At 31.6% G+C, this 23,291-nt stretch overlaps 1 protein-coding gene across 1 annotated transcript in view; it reads left to right on the top strand.

The window, feature by feature from the left end:
- The window catches only part of LOC111629864 (serine-rich adhesin for platelets-like), a gene marked incomplete at its 5' end in the record, with an annotated part of 115,231 nt that overhangs the window by 62,620 nt on the left and 29,320 nt on the right, over positions 1-23,291 (top strand). Inside the window, 5 exons of the mRNA XM_023373774.1 lie at positions 1,054-1,219; positions 11,015-11,211; positions 14,540-14,685; positions 21,770-21,812; positions 22,828-23,014. Of these exons, the coding sequence (XP_023229542.1) occupies positions 1,054-1,219; positions 11,015-11,211; positions 14,540-14,685; positions 21,770-21,812; positions 22,828-23,014 (739 nt within the window). The remainder of the gene's footprint in view (positions 1-1,053; positions 1,220-11,014; positions 11,212-14,539; positions 14,686-21,769; positions 21,813-22,827; positions 23,015-23,291) is intronic.

Below are 23,291 nucleotides of genomic sequence, written 5' to 3'. Positions count from 1 at the left end.
ACAAATTTATTCAAAGTACTTTCCCTCACTAGTGACACATTTGTTCCATCTCTCGGGCAATGTGTGGATACCATGCCAAAAAAATTTCTTCTCTTTCGAGGCAAACCACTCATCAAGCCATTTTCGGACGTCTTCGTAAGAATTGAAGTGCCGCTCAGCAAGCACGTGGCCCATCGATGAAAAGAAGTGATAGTCGGAAGGGGCCAGGTCTGGTGAATAAGCGGGATGGGGTAGCACCTCCCAGTTGAGTGTCTCCAAGTAGTTTCGGACCAATGTTGACATATGTGATGGTGCATTGTCGTGGAGGAAAATCAGCTTGTCGTGTCTTTGCTGATAATCCGGCCTTTTTTCACTCAGAGCACAGTGCAATTTGATCAGTTGTTGGTGGTAGCGGTGAGCATTGACAGTTTCACCAGGTTTCAACAGCTCATAGTAGATAATACCCTGCTGATCCCACCAAACGCACAGCATTGTCTTCCGTCCAAAGCGATTTGGTCTTGGGAAAGATGTTGATGGTTTGCCTGGATCAATCCACGATTTCTTGCATTTAGGATTCTCAAAATATATCCATTTCTAACTTGCCAAACGATCGCCTAAATATCGGGCTAATATATGGCTACTTAAATGATTAGACTAAAGCAATTTGTCATAAGAGGTAGGNGAAAATAAGCTTTTGTCTCTGATTAAATGCGGTCCAGGCAAAAAAAACGGCAGTTATTTCTGTGGAATTAACCCATGAAGTTTCATCAATATTTTGAGGAAATATTTTCTTTAAAAAATTGACATTTTAAAAGGATTTAAAATCCATTTTAATGTTTTTCTATTATTTGTAAATGGTTACATAAATGTCTAGGCAATTATCTGGGACTACTTGGGATGAAGTACAAATTTATGTGAATTTCACTTTATGCAAAACCTGCTGACACAAACTCCTGCATAAAACAAGACCATATTGTACAATTTTTGAAATAAACAAACAGCAACATTTAGAAATGCACAAGAATATTAACTTCACATAAGTGATGCTATTTTAAATTAATATAAATTAAAGATTTAGGAAGATTACAAAATTTCATATTGAGGTTGCCTTTTGTTTTATTTATTTTAGGAACTCCAGCAGAAACTTGTGGTTTAGAAGTTGGTGATATTATCATTAACATTAATGGAATCAATGTATTAGAAGCACCCCATTCGGAAGTAGTAAAAATTGCACATACAGGTAATACATTTTTTTTTTGTTTATTTACTTTTAATACTATTTAATAAATTTTAAGATATTCAGCATCATTGATTTCAATTAAGTACTATGATGCAAAAGTTAAAATAATGAAAGAAAAAAACATCTATTGTTTGCACTTTAAATAATTTTAGGAGTCTAAGTTATAATATTGAATATTTTATAGAAATTCTTATATATTTGACATTGTATTTTGAACATATGGAATAAACATTACAACATGAAATAATGTATTTTTGTTTACAAGTCCAAATATTTTTGGACATGTAAGCACTCCCCGTTTAGCACTCCAGTCAGCACTGACTCGACACATCAGAGGGAAGCACACAATTTCTCCCTCTCTAGGTGGGACAATCTCACCCCGCATTCTTAGGAATATGATTACATCAACCCACCTGAGACATGTGACAATTCTGTGGACTGTACATCAACGCTCGATAACATACACACACCTGACATGTGTTACAATTTTGTTTAATTGTATATTGGACTTAACAATACTTTTCTATGTTACCTTGTTGGTTGGATTTTGTTTTAAATATCCAATAATTTGTTGTGTTTGGTGTCAGTACTAAGATCCATGTGTTGTTCTCACGTAGGCTCTTGTATTCTTTTTTTGTGACGGTTAGTCATGCTTCTCTATCATCTTGATTTAACGCCACTTCAGATACATGTTCATAGTCTGGAATTTTGCCTCTGACAACTTGATAAACTTTTCTCAGTCTTCCACATTTTCCTGTTCTTTGAATTTTTGGATGACCTCATTTTCATTAGCCCATGTGACTCTCCTCTTGAATTTCTTGTTGTTCTTTTTCTAGATATTCATTCACATTAGATTCATTATCAGATTCTCCATCTAGTTTTGTATTGTCCTCACCGTTCATCTCTGTCATCTGATTTAGTGGCACTATACACATGTTTGGTATTTCAGCAGCAAAATCTGGCTCAGTGGAGATACTCTTCAGAAAAGTGTTACTTATATGGATTGTTTCAACAAATCTCATGTCACATGCTATGATGACAGTCTTAGTTTCTTGTTTCCAGAGTCAATATGCTTTTCACTCATACAAGTATCTGACCAACACCATTGCCTTTCGGATGAAAATTTCCTAATTTTTGAGTCTTATCTAGCACTTTAGCATTACTTCTGATGATTTTAAAGAAGCCAACATAAGGTTTATGCTTAAACCATAGCTCATTTGGTGTTTTTCCATCCAGGGCTTTTGTCGCACTTCTAGTTTGTAGAAATGTGGGCGTATTGATTGCTTCTGCCCATAGTGACTGAGGCAGACCTGCTTGCAACATTATACACCCCACCATTTCAACAAGGTGCCCGATTTGCATGTTCTGCTGCACCATTTTGTTGTGGGGTGTACTCGACAGTTAATTGTCATACGATTCCTTCTTCTTTGAGGAATTTGTTAAATTTGTTCGATAAATATTCTCTACCATTATTTGTATGTAGCTTTTTGATTTGATAACCTATTTGTTTTTTGACTCTTTGTTTATAAGATTTGAACGCTTGGAGAATATCTGAGCGACTTTTAGCATTATAGTTTCCATACAACATGTACAATCATCAATAAACGTTACAAAATATTTTGCACCTCCTAACGATATTGTGAGTTGAGTTAAGCAGGGGGACCACTGGATTGATCCAGTGGTCCCCCTGCTTAACTTACGCTGCACGGGTTGTTGAAACTTGACCTCTGTGTCATCATATCGCTAAACTTTTATAGGAGAACAAATTATCGAGTGGGGAGGTTATTGGTAAGTTGACAGGTGTCCTAATAGACAGGAGACAGGTTTAACATAGTCAAATAATAAACCTTTATTTTGTTATAACTATAACATAGATGAGGCTACACAGAGTTACAGGATTATATAGGTTATAATGTAATCACTCAGTGTAGTATTTTACAAAGGGCTAACTTACTGGCTAGGCCTATTTTTCAGAAAGAGAGAGTGTCCCCTAATAATTACCTCTAATGTTGGAGGAGAGCTATATGTGGCAATAATAGTTCTATATGGAAGTGTTGCAACCGTTGAGTGTCTTCCAACCACTGTCTTTCCTTTTGTTGGATCGGGTTCATTGTATGGAGGTCCGGGAGACGGAATGGGCACAGTTACCAAATATAACTTCCAGTTCAATCGCCCCAAGCTTCTGGTAGCTCTTGCTGTTATATCGTTGTCTTGGGAAAGGGGTCATGTGATTGTCCATGTTGACGATAACAGTGTATTTTCTGACACCTAGGTGTCAACTTTTCCATCTGATTATTATTACAAATGGTGACCTCTGATCTAATTCTCGCAAGGAGCGTTTTTTCTATCGGATCTGTTTACAATTAAATTTCTGACAACTGCATTAAATTTGCAGATTTCACAATACAGTTTTCATTGGACCACATATATCAAAATGCACTAAGTCCAAAATCTCTTTCTCTTCATGATGCAACTTCTTAAATGGTTGAACATGTATTTTGGATCTAAGGCATATTTTACAGTTCAATTCTCTTGCTTTCGTTGAAAGGTCCATACCTTTGACCAGTTGTTCCATTTTTATTTTTCTTAATCATTAATGTTTATGTGCCCATATCTTTGGTGCCACTTTAATAGGTTTTTGTCAGAAATTTCTGCCAAAAACATCGTTTTGTCTTCCATTTCATTGACAACATATATGTAGGATTCTGAATATTTTGAGATAAAATATTTTAGAAATTAATAGAAAATCATTTAAAAATGAAATATAATATTTCTATATTTTTATCAAAGCTAAAAATCAAAGAGAACAAGGAACAAATGTTTCCTGTGATGACAGTCAGTTCCCGAGAGAGATCTTTATCTCCCATGACTAAAGGACTGACTAAACCAAAAAGATTCTTCATGATACTCTGTCAGATGATCTTCATTCTTAACATTCATTGGAGGAGAAAAAGAGTATAGAAGAGGGATATGCACCAAAATCTGCACACATCATAAGGTATTCTCTTATGAATTTGTGTGACATACTCCTGGGGATTGGCACTTCCTCCCACCAAATAGAATTGGGATAAGTCAAGTTATATTATCAGAGTAATATAATATCATTTGTAAACTCTCTCTCTTATCTCCCATATTAGGAATTATTATATTGTAACGCTCTCTAAACTAGATGGAATATTTAGTTGTTATATTTGTAATTAATTTCCCTTTTTGTTATTAAAATTTTGTTATTTACTTGTTCAGTTAGTTGTTGCCAACTTAGTGCATAACAGTCACCTTATCTCTTACCCGCATCTTCCCCACTCATCATTTAATTAGCCTCCTTTTAATGATAGACAAATTTTTAGATTGTGAGTTAAACCGCGATTAGAAATAATAGTTTAACTGGTGTCAGAGTGATCGAGATCACACGATCTTCATCTCCACTTCCACTCAAAAAGGCCATCCTTAGACGCAGTGAGCAGATCTAGCGATTCGACAGGGTAACATATTGCTAACTTTTCGGTAACAACCCCCTGTAGTCTCTCATATAGTGATCACGTTTCATAGCTGTTAGCATCATAGTATCATCTTTAAGTTTGATGATTGCATAATTCTCCTTAAATACAGCAATGTATTCCTTGTCAGTGATGCTTGCTACCAATAAAAGGTTGTGATGCAATTCTGGTACATGAAATACGTTTTTTTAGTTTTATGGAACTTATTGCTCATTGATTTACTTTCAAGTTGAGATTCACATCACCTATACCAACTGCTTGTACATAATTCTCCCTGGCAATATATACTTTAGACTGTTCAATTTGATCTAGGGTTAAGAATTTATATTTGTCATTGTACATATGTCTTGTTGCACCACTCTCAAAATACCACTTTTTTGATCCATTTGTGAATTCCATGTTGTGTGCAATTGTAGTAAGGGTACTGCTAGTAACTTTTACGTCTGTGCGTTTCATTTTCGATTTACAGTTTCAACTGATATGTCCATTTTTACCACAGTTGTAGCACCTTCCATCAAATCTTTGTCCTCTGAATCTTGTACTGTTTTCCCTCAAGTTCATTCGTGACTGCTTTACACAGTCAGACTTTTCCTTTGAAAGCAATGTATCACTTCTCTCGTTCTCAGTTAGCTTCGTAATGTGCTCCCTCTGTCTTGCTTCCTTCTCTTTTAATTTTGCTTTGAGGTTTTCGAGTGACTGTATGTTGTTATGTAACTCTATGGCTATACTAAAATTTTCATATTTATCCAGTAGTGATCTGAGGAGCATAATCGATAGTAATTCTTCTGGGATTTCTATTCCCACTTCATTCAGTTGATCAGCTTTACTCATGAACTCGTTTATGTACTATGTAATCGTCATATTCTGCCCTTTTTTCATTTGTAGTAACTGTTTGTACAACATTGCCTTTCTAACAGGGTCTTGTGACTGGAATATTGCCTTAAGTCCTTCCCACACTTCTTTAAATGCTTTGACGTTTTTCAAGTGGTTCAACTGCCCAAGACTAAGGCTTAGTAACAATCCACGAAAAACCTTTATTTTTACGAGTGTTATGTCACTATTAAATTCCATAAGTACTTTCAACCTCCACCGAGGTCTGCTTCAGGTGGTGACTGGCCGTGTTTCGACCCGACCGTCATGACAACCAGATAGGAACGCCAGACGCGCGGTTGTCTGGTTCAACCTACATTTAGACCCCCTATATAGGGAGATCGCTCACAACAGCCGCACCAAAATCGCGTACTTAAGAACCGGCACGCTTTACGACCTGCTGCGCAACGCCAAGGACGCGATGGATCTCACCAGAGCTCCAGGTGTTTACTCCGTTCCCATCTGGGACGATAGATTCAATAGGGACTTAGTTTATATTGGCTCCACCATCCAGTCAACACAGAAATGAATACGTGAACACCAAGCTGATATTAATCATAAAAGACACACCACCACCTTATCGACCTATGTCACCGACCCTGAAATAAGGGCGGACTTCCGCAACACCAGACTTATCAGACAAGCGTTCTGTGCGGATCACATCAGCCACCTGGAGGCCTGGGAGATCCATAAAGCTATCAGGGGGGGCAACTGCATCAACTACAAGGATGGGGAAACGCTTCCACAGGCGTGGAAGTACTTGTTCGAGGAATTTGAACAGTGTCAGTCGGAGGGGTGAAACCCTACGCGCACATTTATTTATTTACATCGTTGGCAACATCGTCACGATGGTCAGGTCGAAACATGGCCAGTCACCACCTGAAGCAGACCTCGGTGGAGGTCGAAAGTACTTGTGGAATTTAATAGTGACATAACACTCGTTACAAAGGTTTTTCGTGGGACACCACCTGAAGCAGACCTCGGTGGAGGTCGAAAGTACTTGTGGAATTTAATAGTGACATAACACTCGTAAAAATAAAGATTTTTCGTGGATTGTTATTATTCAATGCAGTGTTAAGTGGTTGGAAGTCGTTTATCTTACTAAGGCTTAGATTTATCAGCCTCAACGCCTTTGCATCTTGCTTGATCCATTCCTCTGAACTTCTTTCTGGTTTAATTTCAGTACCATTAACGTATTTCTACAGATCATTATACACAAGAACACTTTTCATCTGTAATTTCCAAAGTTCATAATTGTCCTTGTTCAACTTCTCAATATTTGAGAATTCACTAGGAACCCCCCCAGACCATATTAGATAATAAATTTGTGTACTTATTTCTTATACTAGATATTCTTTCCTTGTAAGCAATCTGGGCCCATAACCTTTCAGAAAATGAAGCAAATAAACAAATCTAATGAACGTACAAAAATATACAGTTAGATGTAACATGAAAAAAAGCTGAATGATGGGATTCAACACAGAGATGTATCATACTAAACAATATTGTAACATATGACCAAAAAAATGTAAAGTGCGCCAACAGTAGACAGTGCCGTCTAATACAAAATATTTCTTAGCATACAGGGATTACATTTTTACTTTCTTTCACAACTAAATATTCATTAACTTTGCCTAGAGATAGGCATTAGATGTAAATTTAATAATTATATTCTATGTACTGTATGTAAATTTTAACAAATAAATTTTTTATATCATTTCAATAATTGAAACACAAGACAATACAGTTTAATTTACAAGCAAAATTAGTGTTGTCCTTTGTTTCAATTATTGAAATGATATGCATTTTTAGCTGGCAACATTAGGGCATTGGTGATATGAACCAGAAGTCTATTTTTTGTGTAACATATCCTAAGGTCAAAATCATATACAGTGGAACCTCGGTATACGATCTTAATCCATTCCCGATGTTTGGACTTATACCGAATTGGACGTATACCGAACCAACCTTTCCCATAAGAAGTAATGTAAAAATGGTTAATCCGTTCTCATGTAAAAAAATGGCTGGCTTTAAACACCTCACTTTCCTGGCTAGTTCCTGCTTGATTTTTCACGAGATCAGCATATATCTTTTTAGCTTTCTCGCAAATAATTGCTTCTGATACGATGTCGCCAGCACACGTTTTTCAGTTATCCAAAGCAAAAGCAATTTCTCGACATGATCTAACGTCTTCGATCTCTGTTTAGAAATTGATTTAACCCCTTTCGCAACGTTTATTTTTCACGATTGTCCATATCGTCGTTCTCGGAATACGGTATGCAACAGTTAAATTCTCGAACATGCGTGCCACCTTCGTATTTCTCAACAATCTCTTTTTTTCAGTTTCATTGTGATTCTAGTCATTTTTTAGTTTTATGTCACTTTTCATTTGCCTTTTTGCGATTCATGATTCATAAAAATAATAAAATTTTACATACAAATTAAAACCAGAAGAAATTTAATCAAGTTATAAACCGTTGCACCGCGAACGTCTAGTCTGGTCTAGTACACCGATAGTGCTACTTGTTCCTAGATGGCGCGTATAATTGAATTAAGTCGTATACCGAACAAAAGTCGTATACAGAACAAAAGTCGTATATCGAGCAAAATTTATTTCGTCCAAACAGGACGTATTCCAAATTGGACATATTCTAAAGCAGACATATACCGAGGTACCACTGTATATGTATTATTAGACTGAGACAAGTAAGCTATGAATTATCGAACCAAACTGTTATCCTTGTTGATATGTTACCAACATTTCTTATATCTAATTTTTCTGTTAGGAATAAAAAAATAATAATAATGAATGATGAGATATAGTTATAAACTGTTGCACTAAGAAATAATGCAGTTTATCTTATGGAGATCTTTTGATTGCTTTCATGCCAGAAAATGCTTACCTGTATGACATTGTTTTTGTTATTTCTAAACCAGCAGTGGTTCATGATAAGTACTGCAGGATGCCAAAGAAAAATAAAATTGTAAAATAATATTTTGATTTTTATTACTTAGTAATTATATAAATTATTATAGAAGATTAAATTAGCATTATTTTTTTAACCAAACTAGACTGATCAAAACAGTGTGTGATTAAAAACAATTCCATAAGAGCAGTTGTGTCATATGCCCTTCTGAGACAACACTGTTAAACACAGTGCAATGTCATCTTTTACATATTTTACTCAGCTCATTCAGCCACCACATCTCATGGTATGATGAAATTCTTCAGATGGCACTGCACTGTTAAGTAGTTCTGTTGCAAACAATGTGGCTGTATGGCAGGAATTAGTTACTGAGTATGAACAGAGGTACAGACTGCAGAATACTCTGAGTGTAAATGTTGATATGATATAGACAAAAAAATTCAATCTCAAATTGAATTAACTTATACTAAACCAAATGATCACTGTAATTATTTGGGCTAGTTTTTGCTACTATTAATAATTAGATATTAAGTAATTTGGTATTAGAGGTAGACATTTATTAGTGCTTTTATGCATAGGGAGAGGAGCTTGTGCCTAACGTAACATTATAATTACATGATCACAAAATGATTCATTCATTAAACATTATAGTAAAAAAATTAAATTTGAAAATATCCAAATAAAAATTCCTGCATAATAAATGCTCTATAAAATATAATTGTATACTCATAAATAAATAAGCAAACAAACATACATATATATAATTACTAAAGCTAGAATATCTAGGCAATAAAAATCATAAGTTATTATTTACATAAAACTTATGATTTTTAGTACCTAGATAACTTTACTAATTACATATAAAATCAAACTCAACATATAATTATAAACAAAGGATATTGCCAAATTTTAATTGGCTATAAAATGACTAATTATTATAAAGATATTACATAATTTGGAGTAAAGGTATGCAGTTAAGCTGCCATCTTGTATTAAACTTGATAATTAGAAATTAATTAAGAATATTCTTGAAGAAAAGACCAATCTGAAACATGACTTGAACCCACAACTTTCGCCTACTGTGCAGATGCATTGCCAATTACACTACTCAGACCTCTATCCGATCTTTATTGCAGAACAATTAATTTAAAAGTTACAACAATACAAGTCACTCGCTGCATGGCAAATAACCTTTATGGCTATATCTTGTAAAGTAATTGCAGAAGTTGCAAGTTCAAATCCCTCCCCAGATTAATCTTTTACTTCAAAAATATTCTAAAATTAATTAATTTAATAATTAAATGCATGCTTTTAGTCCAAATTATGAAATATCTTAATAATTAATTAGCCATATTATGACCCAATCAAAATCCAGAAGTATCATTTGTTTAATGCAATTATTTCATTCTTATTCCTGTTACAGATTAAGATTTGATAATGAAATAATTACAACAATTANAAAAAAATAACTGTAGTAAGAAAAACAAATGAAAAATGCGAACTAATGTAACGTCGTATGGTGAGTTTTTGTTCGTATCGTGGAGCAAAAATATGTTCGAATTTCATGTCGTATCCTGAAAATTTCGTATGCTGGGGCGGTCGTAACCTGAGGTACCACTGTAATAAGATTTATATTAAATTTTTAAAAATTTCAGATTAAACTTGATTCTAAGATTATCTCTTCTTTAATTTCTAAGATTAATAACAAAACTTAAATGCAATACAGTATTACTGAAATAAAAAGATGTCTCAGAAAATGACATAATAATAAAAATTACATTATTACAGTTAAGATATGTCAGTTGTTTAATTTTTTATTCATGTAAAAAGTTAATGATTTATCTAGAGATATTTTTCTGTAATACTAATTATGCATGATATAACAAATTCTTATTATTTTTTGGTGAACAATATAAAATTAATGAAATACAGCAAATTTTTTGATGCAGACATCTTCAATTAATTAAGATTTGTCAAAAATTATTGTATGTTCTTAACACTGAGATAGTTATAACCTGGAAATAAATTAAAATATGATAAAATTTTCATCACAGATACTAATCATGTTGTAATTGATTGAAGAGATATTTAAGCAATTAAAACACAGTCAGCATATTAGATAGATGTATACAGATGTACTTATTATACTTTTTGTTTTTAGTCAATATAATAAAATAATAATAATTTTTTAAATATTTATTCTGCTTATAAGACTTCATAATTAAATTTTTCATTAAGAAAACTTATTGCATTTATTAAAAATTATGTATTTTCCAAAAGATGTTCAATGTTTTAATTACATTAACATTACATAATGAAATATACTATTATACTATGTAGAACTAATAAATAGAAGACAATTTAAAAATTTTCAAAAATGCTTTAAAATAAAGTGCACTTAAAAGCATACTTTATTTAAAATATCTATTATATGATTAAAGTTTATGATATAGTTTTTACAAAAGTAATTATGATATTAAAAATAATTAAATTTATTTTAGGAACTGATGTGCTTCATGTAGAAGTAGCTAGAACATGTCATGTTCTGGCACCTATTATTAATCAAACTGTCCAGAATCCATTATTATCTGGATATTTGCAAAGATTAAGTATTGGTAATCTTAGTGCACAAAGATGGTGTAGAAGATGGTTTATGCTGAAACCAGATAATAGTCTTTATTGGTATAGATCACCAGAGGTAAGGGAAAATATTTACCATTAGTTTTAATAGTGTTAAATATTATAAATTCAAAAATATATTCAAGATACTTTATATATCTATTGTAATTATAAACAATAAATTTGATTTTAAAATAACATTTTTATTTCTGTATGTCTTGAATATAAAATTTATTGAATTTCAGTAAGTTTAAATAACAATATTTATTTTATTAGAAATTTTATGTTATTAATAAGTATAACAAATTTCATAACTTCATGTTTTTTAAAAAACAAATGTCTTATATAGATGAAATCTTAAAATATAAATGAGATGGATTGATAATGATAATAATAAGCACAAACGTTACGAAAAAGTTTATTATTTATCACTTAGTGGTACTACACACTGGTTAGTGGTTGCAGTGAGTCTTATTTATCATTATATTGGTGTGGTAAGCAGATATCAAAATTCTCTAATTAGTCTCGGAAGAGGGGGACCTAATTCTTGCACTCAGTGAAAATGGGTAAGATCAGCTATAATCTAATAATCTTAATCTTTGCTATCTTTACTTTTTGTCCGAGCAACGCCAGGCATATCTGCTAGTATTTTAATATTGCATTATATTTGAAGTTTTGACATGAAATTAATTTATAAAATCTTGCTGTTTATAATAATTTTTGTTTAATGTACAGTATATATTGACATATGTTAGATATTTATTTTACCTGCAGTTTCTTTCAATGCTCTATTTTTATCATAATGTGATATTTTGATAATATAGGGTCACATAGAAAATGACATCTAATTTAATTAATTAAATAGATTAAATTTTTTACGTCATCTTTCATTTTTCACTTGAATTGTTTAAATGATGATAAATATTCTATCTTTTATATTTGGGTTAATTTAAATATATTTAATTATTAACTAGTGACTAGCATTGCCTATTTTAATGTTACTGCTTCAACTAAGCAATTGTTAATAACTGCATAGTTTAAGATTTGGTTAAATATATATATATATATATAATATATATATTATATATATATAACCAAATCTTTAAGTACTGTACTAACTAAATCTATATATATATGTTACCGCTAAAGCTAGAAACTCGTTAATCTGCAGATTAACTAGCATGATCCATTAAAGTTGTGAAAATTGTTCCATTTCTCAAATTACCTTGATAATGTGCAGAGTATCTAGGTAATCCACACATTACCTACTAGGCACTCGGTAAAATGAAAATAAGATCTTTGCCACAAATAAATGTACCACAAATAGGTGTGCTTGTCGCAGAAACCAATTGCTATGAAATTCAAAGTGTCACCAATCTTTAGACTGCACAATTGGATAATGTTACCTATGGTGGGTAAAATGGCGGCTCGTCTCTGATTCCAGCAAAGAGAAGAAAGGAAACAGTGGGGACGCACGTTCAAACCTAACCTAACCTATTCTAATAATTTGGTTGGTAATAATTATGGTAATTTATTAAAATAGGTTAGGTTAGGACAGAACGTGCGTCCCCACTGTTTCCTTTCTTCTGTTTGCTGGAATCAGAGACGAGCCGCCATTTTACTCACCATAGGTAACATTAACTGCACAATTATATCATGCGATCACCAGAAAAAGTATGATAACTTTATTATTTTTCGTCTCCGGTCCAAAAGTAGGGTATCGTTGAAGTCGTCTCGGTCCCCTCAGTTCAGATAGATACTCAAAGTCCCGAAATTCCATAGGTGGTTATCTATATAATAATTTCCCTAATTGTATTAATATTTTAAATCGTTTGATTTTTTGTATGTTTTTTAATTGGTTGATGATTGATTCTATCAACTAATTTGTCGATTGTTTGATTGTATTAACTTGATTCTTTAGATATTGAAAATTAAATAAAGAACATTATGTTAATTTAAGCGTACAGAAACGTTGCTGTTGTTTCAGCAAAGATCTTATTTTCACTTTATCAAGTGCCTAGTAGGTAATTTGCAGATTACCTAGATAATCTGCACATTACCTAGGTAATTTGAGAAATAGAACAATTTTAGCAACTTTAACGGATCACACTAGTTAATCTGCAGATTAACGAGTTTCGAGCTTTAGCGGTAACATATGTATATATATGACATTTTTTGAAGTCTTTATTTATTAAAACAATCATAATTACATTTGGAGTATAATTAAATTGTAGTTATGATTTGTTTTAATATGAACATACTTTGATATTACAAAATAGATCTAGCTATATTTTTCTAATGTGAGTTGGAAAATTTTATTAGGGAAAATTTATGATTAATCACTTAGATTATATTAGATAAAAATAATTAATATTAGAATAACTTATAAATGATATTTAAGATAATTAATGAAAATACTAAAATTATTGGATTATGTTATTTTTTTTTAATTAATTTTAGAATTTCACAATTAAATTATTTAAGGATTGAAATATAGTCAAATCTTGATACAGCATCCTCCTAAATCTCATCATTTTCAAAAGCATCATTGAATACTTGAGAACAGATCATCCCCTTAAATATTAAATAGAGAATTTTTCTATAACTGTAGATTACTAAATGTAAAATTTTACATTGCAATAATATTAAATTATATGATTTTGAAATTCTCAAACTCAAAGTTGTGTGTAGATCTTATTATTATAAATCATTCTTTATAAATTTCTTTATAAATTCATTCTTTGTTTTGAGGTATCTCAGTTTGTATATTCATTAATACTGTGATTCAATCACCTCCAACCATTTGAGGTGTTCTGGGTTGGGTGCTCTGGATAATATGTGCTCCGGTGAAGTCTGCTATAATATCTGGGTCTGTCACATAAGTTGAGAGGGCCGTTATATACCTATTATTATGCCATATGTCAGATTAATAATCATTAATAATCTATTACATTCATAATGTCAGAGAATTTTTTTAAATAAAAATTCTCTTAAGTGGCCAATAACTATACTGTTTACCCTATAAGTGATAATTTTAAAAGATTTCAAATTTCTGGAAAATATTTATATGATAAATTGTTTTTATTTTTATTTATATTCCTGAAGATTCTTCTTTTTAAACTGAAAAGCATTAAAGAAATTAAAAATTGTTACATTTGACAAACATACTTTGCTTGCTGAGATCAAACAAACATAATGTGTCATGAAAACTGAGTAACTTGAAAAAATCTGAATTAATATTAAATTTATATAGTGTATTAAAGAATATTTTCAGATTGTTAGTTTAATGAATGGAAACAGTAATTAAGATTTTTTAATTACAACTTTTATTTAAAATAAGTTATTTCTAAAATTCAGAACCAAATTTTTATTTCATATAAGAGAGTTTATTGAAAAAAATATTTTAGGACCATGAGCCATTAGGAGCCTTAGCTCTGCAGAGTCATGTAGTCAGCAGAGTGCCCGATGCAGGATCTCCTCATGCATTCAGGGTGACTAAATATGGAGGTTCTACATATTATTTTTCTGCTGATGATGAAGACACTGCGGCCAGGTGAGTTCATAAATTTTATTTAAGATAATTTTTATCACTTGTAATTTTTGTAATTATTTTCTCAACTGATGTTCTTAATTATTTTATATTGTACTGTACATATATTATAGGCACTAATTACACAGAAAGTAGTTAACTACAGTTAAAATACTTGAAAATAGAAAAACAAAACATTCAAATGGCTTAAACTAAGTTGTTTTTATTTCATTTTTATTGTTTAACACATCTTTTTAACTGATGTCTCAGAATACAAATTTTTCATCTCACATTCTGCATTGTCTAGGCATTAAGATTTTGTTCTGACAAGGAAAACATGTTTCATTGCAGCACTATTGGCAAGGGTACTGTTGTAATTTGGAAATCATTAGCATAGGCAAGCCCATACTAATGATTTTTAAATTGTTACTTCACTGTATGTGATTTTTCAGTTGCATTTTCTATCTATCAGATTGAATCTTGCTACTGTGAATTGCATAACTTTTTTTTTCCAATAATTGCTTCTGATACGATGTCGCCAGCACACGTTTTTCAGTTATCCNTATGTGATTTTTCAGTTGCATTTTCTATCTATCAGATTGAATCTTGCTACTGTGAATTGCATAACTTTTTTTTTCCAGCATTATTCATCTGGACAAACATCACTCTATAACCTTTTAATTAGCCCACATCATTTATCACTCCTTTTTTCATCTTTGAGGAGTCCTCATATCTCGAAACTAGAGGTGTACTATACATATGGGTAGCCCCATTTCAGATACTCTATATGAACTTATACAATATTTGGAGCAGGCAGTTCTTCCTGAATTTGAGGATTGAATCTTGCTTTTTATCAGATACACGGATGAGATTTTAATTTGGTCTTGTGAACCCCCTTTCCAAGAATTCCTAGACAACATTAACAACAATCCACATGGCTTCCTATTCTGTCTTGAACTGTGAGATGGAGGATTTTAATTAATGGCTTGTGACATAATAAAATCTGTACAAACAAAAATTTTATTAAAATTAAGTAACACACAACCTGTGATGTCAGCCAAGGAGCATACTCCCAACAAACACTCGAGAACAATACAATAAAAGTGACCAAATAAAACATAAATGTTCACTCAAAATATTTTAAAATAAAACCAAACTTAATTTATCATGAAGACAAGAGAAGTGGACTAAATAGTTGCAACTAACTATTAATACTAATCTTAATTCTAATATGCAAAAGAATTTTTATTGATAGAGGGCAAAAGTTAGGAATATAAAGTGAAATACAAATGAAAGATAACAAAAGGGTACCCAAGTTTTTTGTTAGATCAAGTCCTTCTCAAACAAAAATGGGAGCATGTATTTGTTGCAGAGAGATCTGGCAACACACATGGACAGGGACTTGTGGGAACAGATGTCCATGATACATGTGTAAGAGTGGAGATCGCTTGTGCCAAGAAGGATCCAAAATAAAGTAAGTGTGCCTATTCACAAGGTTTTAAGTACTTTATAAATAGCTTATAAACATAAAACAAACCACTTAAAACAGTGTTTTGGGAACTTTTTCTTCTATCAAAAACCTGAATGAGATGTCTTCTCTCAAAGAACCTCCAAACATTCACAATATCCTACCAAGTGTTTGATCTTCTCAACTTCTTAGACTGCACCATACAATTGCCACTTTCCTGCTATACTGGGCCAAACATTGTCTCGTTTCCACTTCCATTTAAAAAGTCTCCCTTTGAGGTTCCTTCATTTCTTTATAAGCCAACCATGAAACCAGTCAGACTAGTTCTTATTTGGACAAAATAAGGCTCTCCCAGAATTAGTGCACCCCCATTGTCAAAGAAGAAAGACAGCTCCAAGATAATAGAAGGAAATGGAAAAAATGATAAGAGAAAAGAAAAATTAATAACATATAAATTAACTAAATAACTTCTATAAATTATGATTTACAGCCACAACAACAAAGTGATTACCAGGTGCACTTCCTTGATATTCTTATGTGATAATTATGAAACGGTTTCATTGATCAATGAGAGCAAACACCCCAAAAGAAAAATACATGCAAAGTAGAAGATAAAAAAATTATTTATTTTGTGTGATGATAAAGTACAGGTACAAAGGGACTCCAGCTCTAGGGAGGGTATTTATTAACAGCCACCCAAATCCAGTCATTAATAGAACAATTACAAAAAGGAGATGAAAATAATATTCACAAAATAAAATTGAAGACAAAACTGCCCAAAAAGGATCACCATTTATTTTTTGTGTTCCAAGACTAACACATTCTCAGTGACTGACCTTTCTTTGTAGACTGCTTGTCGCTGGAAAATTACAAAGAGTCCTACAAAAATTCCCCAAAGAAGGTATAGATGGATGTAAGCAGGACAACTGTATGTCACCAGATCCTTTTTCAGAAATTTGTAATTTTAATTGTATGTGTTTTGTGTTTTTTAAAAGGACTCTTTGTAATTTTCCGATGACAAGCAGCCTACAAAGAAAAGTCAGTCGCTGAGAATGTTAATCTTGGAACACAAAAAATAATAAATGGTGATCCTTTTTGGTTTTGTCTTCAATTTTATTAAAAATAATTCTCCATCGGACGAACATTTACAGAAATTTCTCAACACTAATCCTTAATACTAAGTTATATCTAGAAAGGAAATAGAAGATAGGGGGTAAGAAGTAGCAAAGATGGCAGATAGGATAGTTAAAGAACACCTGGGTAGTGCAAACATTCTTCACTTACCATGAGGAGCCACATGGAAGCTTCTTAAACACAAAATTCTCACTTCTGTCTTCCTTTTCCTTGCTTCTTGATGTTTTTCATATATTTGATTCCAATAGCGAGTTGCACATTTGGATTTATCAAACTGAAATGCCAACTCTAACACACTAACTTCAGAGTGGGGATTTCAAAGTTTCCACTTAAAGTTCTGACTTCATCCAGGTACCAGAAAGGAGAGACTGTAATGTCTCTCCTTTCGTCATTTTTCTTCTTCAAGACCAGCTCAAAGTGACCTTCATTCACTTTGTATTAGGTAACCTTCAGGTAACCTTGTGTATTTTGTTGGTGAATTCTAGAAAGTGGCCCTCACCTTGAAGAAAGATTAAGATTAGAAAGATCTAGAAGGTGGAAAGAACAAAGAACAAGGAATTTTGTCAAGACAAAAGCAGACAATATGGTATGCAGCCACACTTATTATTATACATAACGGCTATCTCACTACCAACATTTACAGAAAAAGATTTTATAAGCCATTATTCATTCCTCCATCTTTGCATGATCTATTTTCTTATAAGCTTGTTGCTTTCAAGACGCTGGTTAAAAGAGCTTATACCCATTATTTTGACTCTCAACTCAGGGACTGGGAGCTATATCATACTGTGATGATTTTGTGGCGAGGTGTAATGGGTTCCACGAACAGACCAACACAAAATAAACGAATCAAGTTAATTTAAACAAAAATATGATTTCCTTTTATTCTCGCCAGAAAGAACAGAAACAGATTCTTTATGGATCCCAACATTACAAAGTTAAACTCTTGTACAGGTGTTCTGTCTTTAAGTACAAAAGGAGAACACGTGCGAGACAGAGCCCAACAATCAGATGCGTGTAGATCTTAAAACTAAAACTTATTCTACTTATAACTAGAGGAAAGGAACAAGAATAGATAGATGGAAGTGGAAATAGAAGAAGAGTGAAATACCTGGTATTTCCTTTTCTTTGCATATATATTGTGTTTCCTCGAAAATAAGACATTCTCTGAAAATAAAACCTACCATAGGTTTTGCTGAATTCTAAATATAAGGCCTCCCCCCAAAAATAAGACCTAGCAAAGTTTTTTTTTTACTCGTAATGGTCATCGACAGATGGTTGAAAGTGGCCGTTGGCTTTTTGAAAGTACAGCCACTGATTGGTCAGCAGGCAATCACACCACACGGCATGATTTGCATAAAACTATGGCTTGGGAATCACAGATTTGCATAACGTTATGGCTGGTGATGGCTTATTGGTCGGCTGGGAATCACGCCACATGACATTTGCATAGTGCTACTGTTCAGTAAGCGCTAATTGGTCATCGAGCCCGATGTCGACGCTATAAAAAAGCGACAGTTTGACATGACTGGATATATGCCACTCTCATTTAAGTTAGACTTGGGAATTTTTTTATTCAATAATAAATGTGAATTCTTCTTCTTGGAAAAAATAAGACATTCCCCGAAAATAAGACCTTCAGAACAAAAATTAATATAAGACACTGTCTTATTTTTGGAGAAACACGGTACTTGGGTGGGACACCACTATTGAGTTCATCTTGATTTCTTTTGTTGTAAACTTCCTGTCTTCTCGGTGAATCTTTCATCCTTCGGTGACTCTCTCTTTTACTCAAGCATGTTAACCTAAAAGGTCTCTCTTTTTACTAAAACCCAACCCAAGCGAAAGAGAAGATATTACAAGCCAAAAAAGGCTTGTAATATCTTCTCTTTCGCTTCTGCTGATAACCTACACACACCGTTCGAGAGCGATCTTCCTTACTCCCTTTCTCTCTCTTGTCCAGGCACAAAGTGAGTCTCTTTCCTTCCCGCAATACCTCCAGGGTCTTACTCTTCTATTGTTTTCATTGTTTATTTCTTCGAAACGGTAATCCCACTCAAAGGATAAACAGAGTGGAAGAGAAATTTTTAGAGAATAGATAAGACAAAGAACAAAGGAATTGCTAAGACTAACTTATATTACATATAAAAATATAAAATACACAAATAATATGGCCAATGGCCACAATACCTTCTGCACAGCCATGGCCCTTGGTTACCAGCTGAAGTTTATTAAGACCATCCTATATCATTATCACACTCAAATTAATTCCAAATGCAATGATAGTAGACTCTTTTAGGACTCATCTACAACAAAATTTTGTTGTGTCTACATGGAAATAGTAGAACTCTCCAAATTTAGAATTGCATATGAAAGAACCCCTACTGCCTTTTCATTACTCAGGAATGATAAGGATCTGGCTGATGAGAGGACTCTACTTGGGTCTACTCAGTTTACAGGATAACAGATTGGATCATTGCTACAAATGTGTTGGAACGACATACAGATCTATGGGCACTAGAATCAAGGGATATCAAGACACAGTTAGGAAGTGCCTATGTACAGTACAACTGCTTTGGTGTCCTTTGCTTGTGACTGTAATGGTGATGTTTCTTTCAATAGAGTGCACCTACTACATTGCACCTTGGTTCGATATGACTTATTTTGAAAACTTATAAAGCTATCAAGAAAGAAACTGCAATAAACTTTAAAGCATCTGCAGTGGTGTCACTTGCTTGGAGACCATTATTTGAAGTTTTACACTATTCTTTTCCACCTTTTTCATATTTAGATTTTTACTCACAAGATTTATATATTTCACTGTATTTATTTAATTATTTTATTTTGTTTATTAATTTCTAATCTTATTTTCTATATTTTATTTATCATATTTATGCTCCTAAGCATGTAACATACTATGTAAATTTGTATTTTTTGAATGCTTATAATTTCAAATTTGCTTTCTGTTCCATTTATTATATTCCATTCTAGAACCTGAAGATGGCCATTATACATGGTCGGAAGCGTTCCATTTTTTTAATTGAATTTAAGGTTTCTGTAATTCATTTTTTAATTTCTTTTTTATAGGGTGCTTCAGAAAAAACTATTTAAAAAATAAAACAGCAAAATTTGATGCTAAATGTAATTTATTAATGCAGAATTAGTCTTTGTTACATGCCTTTTTAGTATGTGTCATGTATTCAGCAGCATGCCCAATGTATTTCTTTGTTCTTTGTAGATTATTTGTTTAATTTTTAGTTATTTATTACATTTTGCATGCAATAGCACACAGTCCATCAAGTATAGTATCAATTATAGTATTAAGTTTTAAAAACTTAGGTTTTGAAAAGCATATCACTTATATGACAGTTTTCATTTTGCAACATTCTTCTAATTGTTGTTTCAAGTTTATACATTCCCTTCTCACTAGGTCTTACTATTTAGTTTTATTTTGAATTGTGTTCAGTTACTTAAAATTCTTGTCTTATAGAAGCACTTTTACCTTAGATGTCCCCAAAGAAAAAGTAAAGGTCAGGTCAGACAAGTTGGTAAGAAACATCATCTTGTGAAATAAAGTGGCCAAGAAACAATTCCAACAATACTTCTATGGATGCTCTAGTTATGTTCTATATTGCACCATTTTGCTTGGAACCATACAGAAACTATAACTTGGTAATAAAATGGCAATTTACATCTCTGCATTTTTACTTTAATAGTTTCCATCGTGCTGTGTATTTACAGTAGTCAGATTTTTCTACTACACTCTGTACTTAATTACTTTTAAAATATAAAACCTTATTACATTATTCAACCAAAAATCTTGAAAGTTAGGATAATAATTTTAAAAATACTTCAATCTTGAGGTATGGTTATGGTGAAGGTTGGAAAATTTGAGTTGCAAGATTTGAGGACATGATACAAAACAAGATAAAAATAAAACTGTTTCAAAACAGAATTTGTCATAGAATTTTTCAGATTGAATATTCAAAAATTTAGTCATGAAAATAAATACTTACAGAAATAAAAAATTTTTCTCTTTTTTTTTTAATTTTATTTCTGGTATATTTTGTGTTAATACCTTTATGAAAATGTATCTAATATATATTCACATAGTCAAGTAAAATATAGATAGAAATGTTATTTTTCATTTTACTATATCATCATTTTTATTACTGTTGGTATGAAATGTGGTTGATTTTTACTGCTTTCATTTAACTTTAAATACTGTTTATTGCTCATTTCACAGTAAAAATTCTTCAACCTGAAGATAATTAAGTAAATTTATTATTTTTAATTTATTTTGTTTAATGTTCCAAATAAAATATTTTATTAAATTGACTAAATTCTGTTTAATTATATATAAAATTATACTCAATGAAATTTGAATGTAAAACATTTTAAATATAGTATTTTAATTATTAATTTACCTTATTTTTTCATTAGTAGTTTTATATAAATATTAAAGTAAAAAAAACTGGATAATTTTATAACAATTATGTGTTTCAGATGGATCAGTGCCTTGACTCAGGTAGCCACATCAGCTAGTAAGGTAAAATCATTTCTTTTTATTAATTTTTTATAATATGTTTATGTATGGTGCAATATAAAATTAATTTTACTGCATTTTGATTAACATTATTTTTCAATAAGTTTTAAAATTCTCATTCAATATCATAAAATATTTTTAGCTTTCAAAATAATAGATAAAAATAATAATACAGTTGAAAATATTTTACTAACTAATTCTGTTATTTTTACTTAATATTTAACTAAATGACTCTATTAATTCAACTAAAAGAATAAATATATGAATCTAAATCATATGTAACAAATTTCAAAATAACTAGTTTGTACCAATAATTAGTACAAACTATCGTATGATTTAACAATATATAAAATTTTTGTAGTATGTTTGATTTTATTATAAAATTTTAAATTCATCTGTGTTTTCTATTTTATTATAATATGACAAAACACTTTTCTCACTTTTTCTAGTAAATTTTAATTAAATGAACTGACATTTTCAGCTATTTTGAATAGCCTTCCTCAAGTTTAACATAATTTTGAACATCAATTAGAACATAAGATTTAAGATTTCAAGCTTCATTCGCATTCTTACGATGTCATGGTATTACAAAAATTAGGATTCTTAAACTTATACAATTTAAATAAAATAAAATAAATATATAGATAAACATAAAACAAAATTAAAATCATATGTTAAATTTAATATAATACCATGACATGATAAGAATGCAAGCGAAGCTTGAAATCCTAAATCTTTTGTTCTAATTGATGTTCAAAATTATGTTAAACCTGAGGAAGGCTATTCAAAATAGCTGGAAATGTCAGTTCATTTAATTCAAATTTACTAGAAAAAGGGAGAAAGGTGTTTTATAATATTATCTAGAAGTTCTAGCTTACAGCACTTAAATTTGTTTTCTATTTTAATTTAAATATTATACAAATTACTAATAACTTGATTATTTAAAATATACAAATAGTTATGTTACATAAAATTTGAATTAAAACACTAACTATATATCTACTCATAACCTCTGTAGGTGGATCCATATCTGGACTTGATTCTCAGAAATGTGCAACTTCCACCTATATCTATATCTAATCCTGATTGCCATGGCTATCTTGGCAAATTAAGCCAGAGATGGAAAACTTGGAAAAGAAGATATTTTATCCTTAAAGATGCATCTTTGTATTTCTATACAGACCGAAATGCCACCACTGCCTTAGGTACAGCAATAGAATTTTATTTTACACTATTCTAAATAAAAATAATAATTTATATTTTTATGATTAGTTAAATAAGGGGTGTCCAACCTTTTAGTTTCTCTGGGCCACATTGGAAGAAGTCTTGGAGTTTTGGGCCACAAGTATTAATATACAGGGTGTCCACAAAGTCTGGATACATAAGGATTAAATTCCATTCTAGAACCTGAAGATGGCCATTATACATGGTCGAAAATGTTTGTTCTGTTAATTATTGTTCTATTTTTACTGGATTTAAGGT

Source organism: Centruroides sculpturatus, unplaced genomic scaffold (assembly GCF_000671375.1).
Source record: "Centruroides sculpturatus isolate CEXI.00-Female unplaced genomic scaffold, Cexi_2.0 scaffold548, whole genome shotgun sequence".
In the NCBI taxonomy this organism is placed as follows: domain Eukaryota; kingdom Metazoa; phylum Arthropoda; class Arachnida; order Scorpiones; family Buthidae; genus Centruroides; species Centruroides sculpturatus.
Note: the sequence above shows the minus strand (reverse complement) of the source record. Positions and strands in the feature narration are given on the sequence as shown.